This window comes from Phalangium opilio, unplaced genomic scaffold (assembly GCF_054372755.1).
Source record: "Phalangium opilio isolate 3A_F unplaced genomic scaffold, DU_Popi_V2 ptg000013l_1, whole genome shotgun sequence".
NCBI classification, from domain to species: Eukaryota; Metazoa; Arthropoda; class Arachnida; order Opiliones; family Phalangiidae; genus Phalangium; species Phalangium opilio.
In genome coordinates this window covers 11,951,278-11,968,408 of record NW_028324148.1, presented here as the reverse complement: position 1 = coordinate 11,968,408, position 17,131 = coordinate 11,951,278, and the positions used below count along the sequence as shown (strand labels likewise).

Below are 17,131 nucleotides of genomic sequence, written 5' to 3'. Positions count from 1 at the left end.
CGTAAAACACTACATTCATGAGGCCCTTAGGACATTTTATGTACTTTATATATACATGTCCTGAACGTCAACGACCTAGGTTTATATTGGTGTTACCAGAAGGGGATAATAGAAGAAGGATGCCACTCTGTATCATCTTAATACATTAGTTATGTAACGTCATTCTTCCCAGGCTCACCCCTTTTAGTTTGCTCTCCCGCTCATCTAACTACAGATGGGCATCGCACCGTAAGGTGAATTCTATAACTGTTTGGTACTAAATCCTCAGCAATCAACTTCCTAACCTCGTCTTGGGGTGAGACAAAAATCCACAAGTGCGTCTTACCAAATAGTTCAACTCAAATATCCTAATGATGAGGGAACTATTTATCGCGTATGTGATTCGGTTTAGTAACCTTGCTCCAAATGTTCCGATGTTGGGAAGAATGACGTTACACTTACCCCGCTTTGTGGTACACTTCTCTCGAAGAGAAGTATTATATACTTCTGGTATTACTAAACCTTATTGCAAACAAAAAGAAATTCGAATTTAAAGGAAGTTTACACAGTTGGAATATTAATTACCGTTTCTTCATCCATTTTAATTAACTCATTTTTGACAATAATACCATATGATGGAAGTCACTGACCCCACTTCGGTTCTAAAACTCTCTTTGGAACACCTTGGAAAGATAGATGTATTCATGATTTCAAAAGTCGGAGTTTAATAAAAACAAAATAAATCAAATCAACTGCTCTCATTTTAAAATGCACCTTATGTGTACATGTCCTGAACGTCAAACGACCTAGACGGATATTGATGTCAATACACTTTGTTTAATAAAAAGAAATGAGAATTTTTAGAAAGTTTACACAGTTGTAATAATTACCTTTTTCTCATTCATTTTAATTAACCCATTTTTGTGAAGTATACCATATGATACACGCGAGTAAAGGTACAAAACAATTGTAAATGTATTCGAATTTGTAATTCGTTCAACAAGCAAGCAAAGTACAACAGTTTCGTGTAGGAGTACCGTACATAACAGAGTTTAAAATTTGTGGCATCGCAAGTAAACAGCATTGGATAACTACGTTTTCCGTAAAAACTGCATAAATGTAGGATCAAATTAATATATTTCATTTCTCAATAATAATTTATGACTTAAAATGACCGTGGTCAGTTACTGCATATCTAGAAGTATTTTGTAGAAACGTATAGTGAAGAATTATGTTTCTTATGGTATAATGCATTTGCAGTTTGAAAATGGATATTCAAGACGATAAATACTTGAAGTATCAAGGGCATTTGTACCCGACTCGATTTGTTAAATTGGAATTTTTGAAGTCATTGTCGGAGATGGTTCCACGTGAAGGGGACATATTCTTGACTTCCTTCGCGAGATGCGGTAGTACTTGGACTCAAAGCATCATTTGGAGCATTCTTCACGATGGAGCTTCGCTTCCCGATAGATTGCAAATTGATTTTCCCCATTTGGAAATGGTAGATGTTAAATTGTACGATAATCTAACATCGCCCCGAACTTTCAAATGCCACCTTCCATACAGGTATGTTCAATTTCTTCAATTAATTTTCCGAAAATTGCAATTAAAACCTAAACATTCCGAAAACTCCTCGTGAAAAATAAATTTAAAAGTCCGGGAAATGCATGAAAGATTTCACTGAAAATCCAAAAAAAACACCAAATCTGATAAAGATTCAAAATAAACTGTTAAATCACATTTTTTGCAAAACATTTCTTATTTATGAAAAAGACACAAAAATAACAGCTAAAAATAGAACGAAACTTATAAAAATTTCGGGAAGAAAATAGAAAAATCTAATTAGATTTTGGATTTAGCGAAAAATCCACAGATCCAACGAAAAGTCGAAAATACATAGAAATCTGTATTAATTTAAAGTTTCTCAAAATTCCGTACGTTCTTCTGAGAGACTGACCCGTAGAGGTTGTCACTTTTTGAGTTGTCTTCACAACCAAAGTAACTCCTGTTTCGAAAGGGCACCTCGTCGTCAGACAGAAACCATTGTGGTTCTAATAATATTCTGCTCAAAAATTGCTCTGAAATACAACTCCGTTGACGAATTTAATTGATATTCATAAATATTGTTGTTATATTAATTATCACCATATTCCTTTTACTACTTTTCAGTTTGACACCGAAGTCGGAAAAAGCAAAGTACATCTGCATCGTACGCAACATATTCGATTGCTGCGTTAGCTATCACAGCTTTCTGGAAAATGGCTATTTGGCTGAAGATTTAAACAGCGTTGATATTGACAATACCGTCAGATGTTTAGTGGAAGGTAACCTTTTCTGGGGAGATTATTTCGTGACGACTCAATCATGGTACGAGCGTAAAGACGACGATAATGTCCTGTTTATTAATTACGAGCAACAAAAGAAGGACACGAAAAGTTCCGTCCTGAAACTGGCCAGATTTTTGGGGAAAGAATACGAACAAAAGTTGGAAGATAATCCTGATATTCTTGAAAATATTCTTAAAAATACCAGCCTTCAATCAATGAGAGAAGCAAAAAGTTTCCAGTAAGTGTAATAGATAACAAGTTGGGAAAACCAAAATATTACCTCTCCGAGTCAAGAGAAGGACTACCTACAAACTTATTTACCCAGTTATGGAAATGTTTCTTTTTTTTATGAACAAATACTGAAGTTAAAATTTATGAAATATTAAAGCAGTATACAAAGCATAGCAAATATACTGTAAATCAGACGACATTTTACATCCAATAAGGATATACTTGTACACATTAAAATCATCCGATGGGGGAAAAACGGGAAATGAAGAGATAAAACTTTGGAGGGATATTACCTTTACGTATTTGTAAAGGCCCAATTTGCTACTCCTCAACTGTATACCCTCTATGTTCAAAGCCATATTCACAACAGGGTTGCCATGTAAACACTATCCTCTCCTTTCACCTCAACAATTTTCTTAGTTTGTCAACATGACGATTAAAGTTACATAACACCAAAGCTAATTTGTGGCTACACACACTGAAGGTAAATGCGCACCATAAAAAGCATGAACACACGAAGCTATAATCCGATTACGATCAGACCTTTCACTGATCTGGGCTGCGTTCAGCAGAGCTCACCAAAAAAGACAGCGGATTTTGGAAAACGTTTTCTGGTGAGATCTGTCGTCATAGCTTTTCTCCGGTCATCGGTCTTTTAAAAATGAAGCTAGCGCAATAAAGCGTGCAAGGTACAAAGGCTTAACAAAAATTGTATGATTACATATTTATGGAGATAGATAAGAACAACTTTTATAATTAAACATAGAAACTAACATGTCTCTTAAACTTCTCGCCGCTCTCGCGTGATCAACTTGTTTCACGCCAATTAAATAGCTATAGTCCCATCAGAATCAGCAAGAGCTATTTGTATTAATTCCTCCATGCTTTTTCGCCAAGCTGAGAACTACGCGTTTTACGTCACGTTATCCAAAAACCCGACTATTTTCCTTGAAGACCGCGCTGGCTCACTGAGCACCGTGACGTCAAAATTCAATAACAAAATCCCGTTCTGGATGACACTGCTAACAGCGCCTGACAGCGCTGAGCTCTGCTGAACGCGGCCCAGATTTCCACCATGATTATAAAGTCTAAGCCTAATTATTTAAAAGTGTATTTAACTTTCGGCTCACTCTGAACCGTTAATGTCTCTGTATTACAGAAACGAAAACCAAACCCAAGCGTTTACTTTTTGGTTCACTAGGCCTAATGACAAATAAAAGTTCATTTGCCCAATATAGTTGCGTTCTTCTTGAAATCACTTTAGAAAGAATTATGCTATAAACAGATGTAGTATAGCTTAAGTAATATATAAACATCGATTTCAAATAATAATAATAAAAAATATTCTTGGGATATCAGAATGAAACAGAGCTTTATAGCTACAAAACCACTAAAGGCATCGAAATTACGAAAAATATTTCCATATATTAATAATATATTATGAGAAAACCAAATATTAAGGTTTTGTAGGATTTCTTTCCACAAAACAAAGCGAACTGCTAACGCGGTGCACTAACGGACGGACACACACAGACTAAAACATAGGCTGCTTTTTAACTCTTTCCGTTTTAATTTTGAGTTGAGAAACTAGATTATCTTAAATATTAAAATAAATATAATTAATATTAAATATTTTCTTCGTTAGTTGTTCGCCTTATAGAGCGTTACATCGCGTTGATAAAGAACAATTAGACATTCTTGAGAGACTTGACTAATTTTGGCGTTTGAAATGAAGCATACGCCGGTTGCATTACCTTACTCAAATAGGTAGTATATAAGGGTGTCGAACTACAGCTAAAAGAAAGAACAACCGCAATTGCGAAAACCTTTGGTGGACAACCCACCCTAGGGAGGCTAGACGTTTCTCGTAACCCTAGCTGATCGCCGCGAATGTCTTAAACCAAACGATGACTATGGAGTTAGAAGCCAATAAGACAGATTGGTGTCTATGTGGAATAGACGGAAGACCAGTAGATGGTGGTGTTTAGAAGCCAGTATGTACAGACTGGTGTCCAAGTGGGATGGACGAAGACCAGAAGATGGTGGTGATTAGAAGCCAGTATGTACAGACTGGTGTCCATGTGGGATGGACGAAGACCAAAAGATAGTGGAGATTAGAAGCCAGTATGTACAGACTGGTGTCCAAGTGGAATGGACGAAGACCCGAAGATGGTGGTGATTAGAAGCCAATGAATACAGACTGGTGTCCATGTGGGATGGACGAAGACCAAAAGATGGTGGTGATTAGAAGCCAGTAAGTACAGACTGGTGTCCGTGTGGGATGGACAAAGACGAGAAGATGGTGGTGTGAGAACTCAAGTAAAGGAGCCATTTCCGTGACTGTGAAAGCAGTTCGGAAATGGCGAACACGTTTGCTCCAATTTGGAAACTGCGAACGCGGTCACGTGGGTGTAACAACAGACAAACACACAGACAGACACACACACACGTCGAAATTAGAACCTCTCCGTGACATACGTCACTCGGAGAGGTAAAAACAAAGGCTCCCTCGTGCCTTTAGTGAGCACAAATATTTGTGCCCACTGGTGCCTTGTTGTAATATGAGAACCCCAAGTTACCCTCAGAATAGTGTCGACACCCTTTATGATTACCTTCAAGACCGTAGCACAGGGAACAATATAGAAGCTGATGTATTAAGAATTAACGTTTGGATCACTACCCATTTTTTTTTCTGTAAAACCTCAAAAATTTTACGATTGTAGGGTCGTTTGATTCTCATTTTACATGGCGTTTTCAGCCAAAGGATTGTGAACGAAGTATAATTTATGTTTAAATCTCTAAACTTTTGTTCTAATGTTTCCCATGTTTGGTAAAGTTGAAAATCCATGAATGCACTGAAAATATCCATTCACTTTATAATTCAAAACGGTGACCCGGACGGCAAAACGTCATAGAACATTTTCGATTCGAAAGCGCCCACAGAACACCCCCTTACTTACTTACAGACCTTTCAATCCCTGTATTGCCTGGATGTTTAACATATGTTTTAGCTTGCGTACTGTTGTATCAGGAGATCTGTCACTCGTTCCCGATATTTGTGTATTGTTATTTTCCCATAAGTAGTTGTCAAGCGAGTGAGGGCTGAAACCGATTTCAAAATAATTTAATTTTTGTCCTTGTATCATAATTTTTCTTTCTCACGCGATTACAACCTTAAATTTCAAATAATTCGACAGAAAACTATAGAGGTTACACAGGTGAATCCATAGTTCCACACCATCCCAAGCATATCAATAGCAGACATGGGCGCTCTCCTCTCCTTTTGGAGCGAAATGAGCGTTTTGAGAGGAGAGAATCAGAAATTATACTATTGTGAGTGGAGGGTGAGTGGGAGTGGTAGGCTTCTAACAAAAAAAAAGGCAAGAAAATGAGTGCCACGATTTAATATCATGAAACATTGGAGTGAACCTCTTGGCCAATTCAAAATACAAATTTTAAAAGAGCGCGAGTTTTTACGGGCGGCGTAAAAGGGGTGTAAAAGGGGGTGAGTTTGAAAACCAAACGTTTAGCAATGGCTCGTGAGTGTGAGAGGTGAGTGGGACGAAAAATGTTTTGGGAGAGGGGGTTCTCTCCTTCTTTCAGGCTTTTGGAGAGGAGAGAAAATCAGAACCTATCCACTGTTTCTGGGTGGGGGTTAGGGAGACAAGGGAGGGAAATAAAGAAACATTACTGTGCTTTGAAATAGTAACGGGGGTTTATTGTTAAGCCAAGGCGAAGGTTAGTGATTCATAGAGGTGGAGACAAGGCTCTCTAGCTTTGAACATGCTGTAAACACAAATGGTATTTGACAGGCTACAGTCACGTAGCCTAGTGAAATACGAATGCTTATTGGCTGAACCAAAACTTTGATAATGTTCGAGGAACGTTGCTATGCTGGTAGTGTGGGAAACGCTGGTACACAAGATTCAATAGAATAAACGAAGTGTGAGAGTTAAGCTGCAGAAAATTTTGACACTGACAGTTTCCGCTTCTCTCACCAGTGCTGTGCCTTGACGAGCTGTTTTTATTGGGTGATACTTATTAAACTTAGTTTAAAATGCCAAAATTAGAAAATAAATCGAGAAACAAAGTTTGCTTTAGTGTAGGACCTTATCAAAACTAATGTAGAACTCCAGCGGCTTCGTCTTATCGTTCAAGAATCACTGCTTTCCGGAAGTTTCTGGACAAAATAGGTAGTCTTATTCTGATTCAACAACTAATGAAGCTCAAAAGCATATGTTGCAATAAGTGTTGCCATAATTATTGCAGTGACACGGAAGTTTTGCTGGGCCTAGGTTTTAATGGAATTTATCTTAATTGAGAATGAGATGAGAGGAGGTTTAGTAACGAGTAGTGAGAGGAGTGGAAAACTTTTAATTTTATCTTAATTGAAATGAGAGGAGGTTCAATAAAACTACGAGAGAAAATGAGCAGTGAGAGGAGTGAAACATTTTAATTTTTATCATAATTGAGATGAGAGGAGGTTTATTAAAACTACGAGATAAAATGAGAAGTGAGAGGAGTGAAACATTTTAATTTTTATCTTAATTGAGATGAGAGGAGGTTTATTAAAACTACGAGATAAAATGAGCAGTGAGAGGAGTGAAAAGTTACAATGATGTTTTGTTTGGGAAAGGAGCGAGGTTTACTGGAAAGGCCTACTATGGAAAATCAGTTGGAGTGAGCTACTCGTTCCCCGCTAAAAAATTTTGAGGAGTGGGAGTGGGAGAGGCAGAGGGTTCGCCCATGTCTGATCAATAGACCTTGACGATGTGGGCGGCTATTTGTGTAAGCTTGATATGCTTGGCCTTGTCGAGGACAAATGGAAATGATCTAAGTATCATCCAGGCAAAATAAACCTCTAAAGTCAAGGAAAAACAAGTCACGCAAATCAAGATTTTCGTATTGCTAGGTGGGGAGCGGATGTTAATTTCGTATGTTCTAGCGTACAGTAATCATGTTTTGAAAACCGCTAAGATTTAGGGACATTTTGAGATGGCTCAATCTTTGGGGTACGTTTAGTTCTTGCCACTCGATCCTAGCTAAGAACGCCTTTTCGTGTATCCAATATCCACACACACACAGACACTCACAAATCATAACCGAGTTAGTTTTTCACACTGGTCGGTAAAAAGCAACTGTTAATATTTACACAGAGGAAATAAGGTAACGTAAAACGAAGATTGGTCTACCAATGAAACTATAGCAAATGTGAGATTTGGCATCGTAAACATAATACCCATCCCAGAGCCTCACTATGATTTCTATTGGCCTTTGTTTTTAATAATTCCAAGTTTTAGGTAAATATCAAATAATTTTTGATTTATTTTTCCACCAATTAATAGGTACCCCACAACTGCCTTCTTTGATGTTGTAAAGAGTGGTTCATCACTCAAGAATGTGGAATTAACACCGGAAAATAGTCTGCAACTGGAGAATTTTATCAGAGAAGGAAAAGTGGGTGGAAGCTCTAAAGTTCTCTCAAGTGAAAATCAGAATATTCTGCGCCAAGCCGTACAGGACAAGATAAAGTATCCTGAACTGAGAAATATTTTACTAAATAATAAATGATTGAAATTACACCATGGAATCTGTATTGATAAACAAAATATATAATAAAAATAGCGTAATCGCAAAGTTCAAGCAAATAAAATATATTGCATTGCTAGACATAACAAATTTTAATTTATTTTATTGCTAGAAATAACAAATTAAAATTTATTGTTTTGCTAGAAATAACACAATAAAATTTATTGAATCGGTAAGAATAACCAATTAAAATGCATTGCACTGCTAGAAATAACAAATTAATTTTCTTATTCATTGCCCTACAATATTCGATTGATACAAAAATTATTATAACGACCAGAAGTTAAATACTTTTATCCTGGGAAGTATAAAACATAAGCAAATTCGAAAAAAGTGTTTAGCCGTCCTGAATATTACTTCCTATTACCGAGCCAACAACGGAACTTTTCGCGTTTGGACTGATTTGCACGTTATCAGTGTATTGGTTTAGGGAATGAGAACGGATCAAAAACAGCTGAGCCTTCCAGGTATTCTGATCAAACTCGAGTGTATCTCTTTCAAAGAATTTGCGTGCGGAAGATGGAAGAGTCAAATTAGTGACAACTGCTGCTTTGAATCAGTTAATCTAGTCAGTGCTGACCTTAGAGACTTTTGAACACGCCCTTGATGGACCAAAGAAACTCAGGGTGTAGCTCAAAGGAACAAACCAAACGTTTGTCGAGAACTAAATCCTCCACTGTTTATTGAAACATTCATCAGCTTAGGAATATTTCGTTAGAAGGGAAGAAAATATACTCGTGTTTTCAGGATAACCGTCTACAATTTTAACATGCAAGGATGGATACTACAGAAAGCATTAGAGTCTTACACTTCCCTTGATAAAATTCATTAACTTCTGTCCAGACAAGTTCACCTGAACCTAACCGTGCTATATAACATTCAGATTTTTATTGAGTATAACTGTATTTTGGGTCAGAGAGGTAGAGTACATTCAATATTATAGGTTAAAACATCTAACTGAAATTGAAAAGTAGATCACGTCCTTGTCGAGGCCTAAATCCCTTTTAAAACAATAACAAAGTGCGCGCTTGAGTAAAATCCACGGATCAGTTCAATAAAAGTAGAAAAATAAAGCAAAACAAAATCGTGAAATAATGGCATTATTTTTGGTAATATGGCTACCAGTTTTCGCTAACATTTTGACCTTGTCCCAAGGACAGACTGAAACGTCGCGGTATTATGAAGACATCATGTTGATCATGGAACCGTACAAGAACGCCGGTTTGTTAGGAACGATTACGGGTACCGCTGTAAACTTGATTAATTTTACGCAAGATTTCGTCAGAGAATTAATTGTTGCCATTAAGAACATTAAACTTCCACCAAATCTGTTCTACAGTAATCCTCCACAAACCGAATACAATACAGTGAGTACCTTCTTCAAATACTTCTGAACTTAAATGTTACTTCTATTTGAATTTTATCTAGTCGATATGCAATTTCTTTTAAACATATTGAATTAAAGAAGGCATCGGTGGGGACTGGGTGAAAATAATTTGAATACGTCAGAGGCACGAGTTCAAGGAGAGGCGTGGTTCGTTTTGTTTCGAAAACTAGCACTTCGAGGAACTGGCGAAAAATAATTACTAGCTAGTACTTGGATTTTGCATCAAGTGTTACCTGTGACGTATTTCAAATAATTTTGCCCACCCACCGTTGTCTTCTTGACACTCTCTTTAAAGGTCAAGGTTGCTATTATTTTAGAGTGAACTGATTGGCAAGTTTCTTGGATATCCGGTGGAAGATCATTATGTTGTAACTAGCGACGGTTATATATTGGGCTTACAAAGAATTCCGTCTAAAAGGGGTGCGCCAGTCGTTTTGTTTTTGCATGGTCTACTCGTTAACTATCGCCTCTTCGTCATTAACTCTCATGCTAATCAAAACTTGCGTGAGTATATTCAAAAAAAATTAATTGCACAAATCTTTTTTCTAATCTGTGAAAAAATGCCATTTACGTGACCCTAATTTTATCATAACCATGAGTGAAAAATATGCCAGAATATTATTCACTCTGTAACGCTGAATGTCACTTTACCAGCCAATAGGAGAGAAGACTTTCTACCCAAACTGCGCTAGACATCTGTCAAATAACCTTTAGGGATTTCAAACCATTGGTTTTTTAAGTGCATTATATGGTTATAGTTTTAAAAATTGAAAATTTAATGAGTTTAAACATTTTAGCCACGATATTGTCAAACGAAGGCTTTGACGTATGGCTACTAAACTATCGAGGGGCTCCGAATTCAATGCAACATGTAAATCTTTCCCAAAATCAAGCTGAGTTTTGGGACTTCAGGTAAACAAACATGTATTCATCCCTACCAAAAAGAAAAAAATTGAGAATATCAAAAGCGTAATACTCCAAAGCGAATAAATTAAGCTACAGTATCATTTCCTTTCATTATATTTTAAAAGTATAAACGAAGAATCAATGATAGATCTACCACAAACCATCGATTACATTCTGCGTGAAACTGGGGTTCCATCGCTGTCCATAGTTGGGCATTCTCTGGGTAGCACAAATTCATTCGCTCTACTTTCAGAGAGACCTGATTACAATATAAAGGTAAGTGATCCTTACTTTCAAGCAAAAACTAATTCTTGACTAGCATTTTCTAGGACTGTTAACGAGCAAGCCGAGCCGACAGTTTGGCAGCTCGATTAATTAACCAGCGAGCTTTTTTAAGGTCGAGCCGACAGGCATCGAGCCACTACGACTCGCGAGCTTAGTGACTGAAATAGTGCTTCCCATTTAGTCTTTCATAACGATTTCTTCACATTTTACCGAGAGGTTTTTACTGAACCACTACATGGGATAGCATTTCTAGTCGTTCTCAAGTCTTACGTTAATTGGCAGTAGCAATTTTTGTTACATATATGTATGTTAACCCAGAAAGCTCGGCTCGGCTAGAGTCAAGCCGCCGTTTTTTCAACCCGAGCCGAGCTCACTCTGCTCGACTAGTGAACAGTCCTTGCAATTTACAGGAAAGAGCAGATAGGGAGAGGAATTGTACGCGCTTTAGACTGACATCTTAAGTCCCGCAACGGAGAAAAGGGGATGTAGGAAAACTTGGTTAAGATTTAATCGTTTAATTTTTATGTAGGTTAAAGTACTAATTTCTCTGGCGCCTATAGCCAAAGTATCTGAAGTGAGAGCTGTATTTGCTGATTTACTACAGTTTTCGGACGTTGTAGCGGTAAACATTGCATGAAAACTGTTTAATCGAAATCCATTTTATTTGACAACATTTATTCCTCAAGGTTTTGACCGCGGTCTTGGGAACCATGGGTAAAATTCTTCCGGGATTTGACTTGTTGAACGAGGAATCTTCTCAATTTTGCAAATTTGGCCTCTTCAACGCTTTCATTTGCCAAACTGTCGCGTCAGTCACACTAGCCTTGGGCTCTAAAAATTTAAATGTGGTAATGAATTACACTTTACTTTACATTGCTTTTGTTTTAATGAAATGTACTCTATGATATCAAACCAGTGATAACGTTTTCAGACTAAATAAAATATTTTTATTTTCAGACTTTAATTCCTGTGATATTGAACGAATTTCCAACATACACGTCAGTATATGTTTTGGAGCATTTTGGACAGGTAAGATTTTTCAAATTAAATCGTAAAATTCTAAACAAGCCCCATAACAGCCTCCAAGGGGGGGGGCAGAATATAGTAAACTTTGGAACGCCAACCTCGGGAATTTTAAATGTAACCACAAAACTCTTTGAAGCTCTGCTCTGACAGACACGGTTCTTCTTTCCAACATTACTAAATACAGAAAGAACACGGATTTTATTTCAGATTAAACGAGATGACACATTTCAAGCTTTCGACTTCCGCGAACACAACATTGATGTTTACGGACAAAGAGACACTCCACCGTTCGATGTTAGGAATATTGCAGTTCCGGTGGCCCTTTTTAGTAGTGAATTTGACATTTTATCTGTTCAGAAAGACATCGAATATCTTAGAAATAACTTACGACTCATAGTGAAGGATCTGGTGATCCCCAAGAATATACAATTCAGTCATTACGATTTAATTATGGGCGAAAACGCCAACGAACTAATCTACCCTTCAGTTCTGGAAATATTGAAAATGTATAATGGAATTGCGTGATGTTAACCCAATAAATTTCAATATTCTAATTTTGTTCTTGATATTATATACTACTAGCTGTTACTCGAGGCGCCGCTCGCGTGTAATATGAACTTCCATCAAAATGATATAAAGAATGGGTAGATTTTACTGATGACTAATATTTTTGTAACACCCTAGGAGCGAAGGCACTCGGCGTTGCCCGTCAGCTCGTCAGCCCGTCGGGACGTTTTTTATTACTTTTCATGCGGACATTATTCCATAAAGATGGGATTATAAATTTCTCGCCGCCATTTAGAAAGATGGCAACAAATCGAACCCAAAAGACCATTCAGCCCGTCTATAGTTTAAAGGAAACCAGCGTTCTAAATATTTGTAAAATCGGTTGAAACGCGCGGGCTTTGTTGCATAGAGAATATTTCTTACATTTCTGGGCGCCATTTATTAAGATGGCGGCGAAACGGAAAAATCTTTCTTAGTACGCGCCTACTACTTATGAGTAACGTTCCTGCAAATTTTCAGCCTTCTAGGGCAAGCGGTTTTGGCTTGGGGTTTAATATCAGTCAGTCAGGACTTTGATTTATATAGATATAGATACCTCTGTAGGTAAGTATCAAACTAAGGCTAAGAAAAAGTAGTGAATTCCATGTGCCGATTATTTATGAATTCGGCTCTTAGTGGGCTAGGAAGATAGTCAATGTAAAATTATATAACTTCTAAACACTATATCCAATTATTGCTAGTCGCTCACACAAGCTGTCCGTTCAGACAATTCGCCTAAACCTAACCGTGCTCCATAACTGTCAGATTTTTGTTGAGTAGAACAGTATTTTAGGTCAGAGAGGTAGACTACGTTTAATATTATAGGTTAAAACCACCCAGAAATTAAAAGGTAGATCAAATCAATCATTGTCAAGGCCTAAATTACTATCGAAACCATTTTTATCAAAGTTCGCTTCAGTATAATCTACGGATCGGTTCAATATAGGCTTAAGTCGAAAAATAAAGCTAAAACAAATCGGGAAATAATGGCATTATTTTTGGTAATATGGCTACCAGTTTTCGCTAACATTTTGACCTTGTCCCAAGGACAGACTGAAACGTCGCGGTACTATGAAGACATCATGTTGATCATGGAACCGTACAAGAATGCCGGTTTGTTAGGAACGGTTACGGGGACCGCTGTAAACTTAGTTAAATTTACGGTAGATCTCATCAGAGAATTAATTGTCGCTATTAAGAATATTAAACTTCCACCAAATCTGTTCTACAGTAATCCTACACAAACCGAATATAACACAGTGAGTACCTTCTTCAAATACTTCTGAACTTAAATGTTACTTCAATCCGAATTTTATCCAGTCAATATGTAAATTTTTTTAACCAGTGGAGAGTAGTTAATGAATTTAAATCGGGGTGGGTGAAAATTGTATGAAATACGTCAGAGGCACCAGACAAAGGAGAGTCGTGGTTTTAAGAAATTTGGTTTGTTCTATTTCGAAAACTAGTAGTTCGAGCGATTGTCGCTGCAAAACATGAACTAGGTGTCCAGTCCAACTCCATACCGAGTATTTGGATCTGGGCGTCACATGGTACCTCTGACGTACTTCAAATAATTTTTACCCACCTGCTGATGCCTACATTACAGTTCCTTTTTAAGGGTCAAGTTTGGTTTAATTTTAGAGTGAACTGATTAGCAAGTTTCTTGGATATCCACTGCAAGAGCATTATGTTGTAACTAGCGACGGTTATATATTGGGCTTACAAAGAATTTCGTCTAAAAGGGGTGCGCCAATCGTTTTGTTTTTGCATGGTCTGCTCGCAAACAGCCGCCTCCACGTCATAAACCCTCATGCCAATCAAAATTTGCGTGAGTACATTCAAAAAGAAAACTAATTTAACAATTTAGATGCAATTGGAATCCCAATTTGTCGTAATATGATCCAAACAAAGTGCCATTTAAGTTGGACGCATATTGATCCTCATTTCATCATAACCATGAGTAAATAATATGCTGGTTCATTATGCCAGTCTCATTGTACGCGCTTAACGAGCTACTACCCAAAATGCACTATTTACCCTTAAGATAACCTCAAAAGTATTCAAACGATTGGGTTTTAAGGTTATTATATGGGTCTACCCTAAGAGTCTGTGTTCATGTGAGACAAAATTTTTATATCTCCATGGTTATAGTTTACATTTGGCAACACTCCAATATAAACTTACTAGTTGCTGGCAAAGTGATTGTGCACAAACAATTAAGCAAATCTCACCGATGTGCGATTATGTCAATCCATGGTTTGGTTTAAAAAGTTTATAAATTTAACGAGTTTAAACATATTTTAGCTACGATATTGTCTAACGAAGGCTTTGATGTATGGCTACTAGACAATCGAGGAGCACCAAATTCAATGCAACATGTAAATCTTTCCCAAAATCAAGCTGAGTTTTGGGACTTCAGGTAAACAAAGGTACCTATATTCAAGCACTATTTTACTCAACGGAAAAAAATGGGAATGCCAAAAGCGTAATATTCCAAAGAGAATAAATAAAGCTAAAGTATCATTCCTTTTCATTATATCTTGAAAGTATAAACGAAGAATCATTGATAGATCTACCACAGACCATCGATTACATTCTGCGTGAAACTGGGGTTCCATCGCTCTCCTTAGTGGGGCATTCTCTGGGTAGCACAAATTCATTTGCTCTACTTTCAATGAGACCCGATTACAATACTAAGGTAACTGATGCCAACTTTCAAGCAAAATTATTAGTTTTTCCAAAAGCAAAAAAAAAAAAAAATCCATCGTCAAAAAACGTTATAAATCGTTAAATTTTTATGCAGGTTAAAGTATTAATTGCTCTCGCGCCTATAGCTAAAGTATCTGAAGTGAGAAGTATAATTGGTGATATAATACAGTTTACGGACGTCGTAGCGGTAAACATTGCATGATTTCTGTTTAATCGGAATCCATTTTGATTGACAACATTTATTCTTCAAGGTTTTGAGCGCGGTCTTAGGAACCATGGGTAAACTTTTACCGGGATTTAACTTGTTGAACGAGGGTGCTTCTCAATTTTGCAAATTTGGCATCTTTAACGCCTTCATTTGCCAAACTGTTGCGTCAATCACAATAGCCTTGGGCTCCAAAAATTTAAATGTGGTAATTAATCAGTAGTGAAATAGTCTTACATTTTAATTTAATCAAAGGTATATGGAAAATGTCAGGCAGTAACTAGTGAGGGTGCATGCGTGATGGGTCGTGTGACTCACGTTGCCTCGGAGCCAATTAAAACCATCATACTGATGACAGTAGGCTTTCAACCACCTTATATTGCCTTTGTTTTAATTAAATGTAGATTATAAACTTTGATATCAAACCAGTGATAACGTGACTGTGGTGGTTAACGTCTTCGGACTAAATAAATTACTTTTATTTTCAGACTTTAGTTCCTGTGATATTGAACAAATATCCAACATTCACGTCAATATATGTTTTTGAGCATTATGGGCAGGTAAGATTCTTCAAATTCAATAAATTTCTAGTCTCATTTAAATAGTAAAACTTTACACACGCAATTAAATATTACCTCTCATACTCAGTACGTATAAATAAAATAATTCTTTTTGAATAATTTAAAAGTTTTACCTTATAAAAACCATACATATCTCAGAAAGAGATTTTCTCCCCATAAAACAAAACCATGGATAAAGAATGCGCGTGGGACGACAAACTCGGGAATTTTAAATGCTAATGAAGCTCTGCTCTTCTTTCCTACAGTACTAAATACAGAAAGAACACGGATTTTATTTCAGATTAAACGAGATGACACATTTCAAGCTTTCGACTTTCGCGAACACAACATTGATGTTTACGGAAAAAGAGACACTCCACCGTTCGATGTTAGGAATATTGCCGTTCCTGTGGCCCTGTTTAGCAGTGAATTTGACGTCTTATCTGTTCAGAAAGACATCGAATATCTAAGGAATAACTTAGGACTCATAGTGAAGGACCTAGTGATCCCCAAGAATATAGAATTCAGTCATTTAGATTTTGTTTTGGGCGAAAATGCCAACGAACTTATCTACCCTTCAGTTCTGGAAGTATTGAAAATGTATAATGGAATTTAGTATTGTTAACCCAATAAATTTCAATATCCTTATTTTGTACGGAACAAAGGAAAAGTAAAAGTAGAGAGTTCTAAGTTGATATTATTTATGAGTTCGGCTCTTAGCATGAGTTAGAAAGAAAGTCAATATAAAGTTCTGTAACTTCTTCTACAAGGCCTATATCGAATAATCTGGCCCTGCAGATGAACATTGAATTGAAAGATGCCACTTTGAACAGACTAGAAATGGGTGACTTCAAACTTCAATTTACTGTTGAAAGGCTTGGCACGAGTTTATTTTTCATTGTTCACACAACTGAGGGAGAAAACAAAACAATTGTTTAGGTTTTTCTCTTGTGTTGTGTAATTCTTTAACACAAAACTAAACAAAGGAAAAATAAATTAAGCACTAAGGGACATATCAAGAAAATTACGTGAATGTAGAAACCGTATTCCTGACTGACGTATATCTCAAAATGAAATGTAATTGTTTATCACTATAACATAAAAATAAGAGCAACTATCGCAAGTATGAGTTCTACGCAATTGTTAACAATAAATTGACAATTGTGCTCAGCTTCTCTGGTCTTAAGCCTTGGCATTATACGCCAAAGTTTGAGAAATCCGTTGTGCTGACTTTGCCCCAGATAAATGTGGCTCTCTAGTAGTAAAATCCAGATTCTTCATAACTTCATTATGGTCCACTCTTTTTAAATACATCAGCTATCATTAACTATTTTAATAGTTTTGTTCTCGAGTCGACACCGACACCAACACTCCTAGA

At 36.8% G+C, this 17,131-nt stretch overlaps 3 protein-coding genes across 3 annotated transcripts; all 3 read left to right on the top strand.

Moving 5' to 3' along the window:
* The first annotated feature begins 1,246 nt into the window (after window positions 1–1,246).
* Window positions 1,247–8,961, top strand: LOC149709149 (amine sulfotransferase-like). Its single transcript, XM_089863923.1, has 4 exons — window positions 1,247–1,548; window positions 2,152–2,547; window positions 7,886–8,071; window positions 8,877–8,961. Exons 1-4 carry the CDS (start codon window positions 1,247–1,249, stop codon window positions 8,959–8,961), a joined length of 969 nt encoding a protein of 322 aa, XP_089720049.1.
* Window positions 8,962–9,223: 262 nt separating this feature from the next.
* LOC149709148 (lysosomal acid lipase/cholesteryl ester hydrolase-like) lies at window positions 9,224–12,267 on the top strand. The gene is made up of 8 exons (XM_089863922.1): window positions 9,224–9,496; window positions 9,834–10,087; window positions 10,300–10,428; window positions 10,548–10,698; window positions 11,237–11,329; window positions 11,394–11,555; window positions 11,665–11,736; window positions 11,941–12,267. The coding sequence occupies exons 1-8, from the start codon at window positions 9,224–9,226 to the stop codon at window positions 12,256–12,258; spliced, it is 1,452 nt and encodes a 483-aa protein (XP_089720048.1). The 3' UTR covers window positions 12,259–12,267.
* Window positions 12,268–13,265: 998 nt separating this feature from the next.
* On the top strand, window positions 13,266–16,399 carry LOC149709147 (lysosomal acid lipase/cholesteryl ester hydrolase-like). The gene is made up of 9 exons (XM_089863921.1): window positions 13,266–13,538; window positions 13,921–14,023; window positions 14,147–14,239; window positions 14,584–14,698; window positions 14,827–14,977; window positions 15,083–15,175; window positions 15,240–15,401; window positions 15,682–15,753; window positions 16,055–16,399. The coding sequence occupies exons 1-9, from the start codon at window positions 13,266–13,268 to the stop codon at window positions 16,367–16,369; spliced, it is 1,377 nt and encodes a 458-aa protein (XP_089720047.1). The 3' UTR covers window positions 16,370–16,399.
* Window positions 16,400–17,131: the final 732 nt, after the last annotated feature.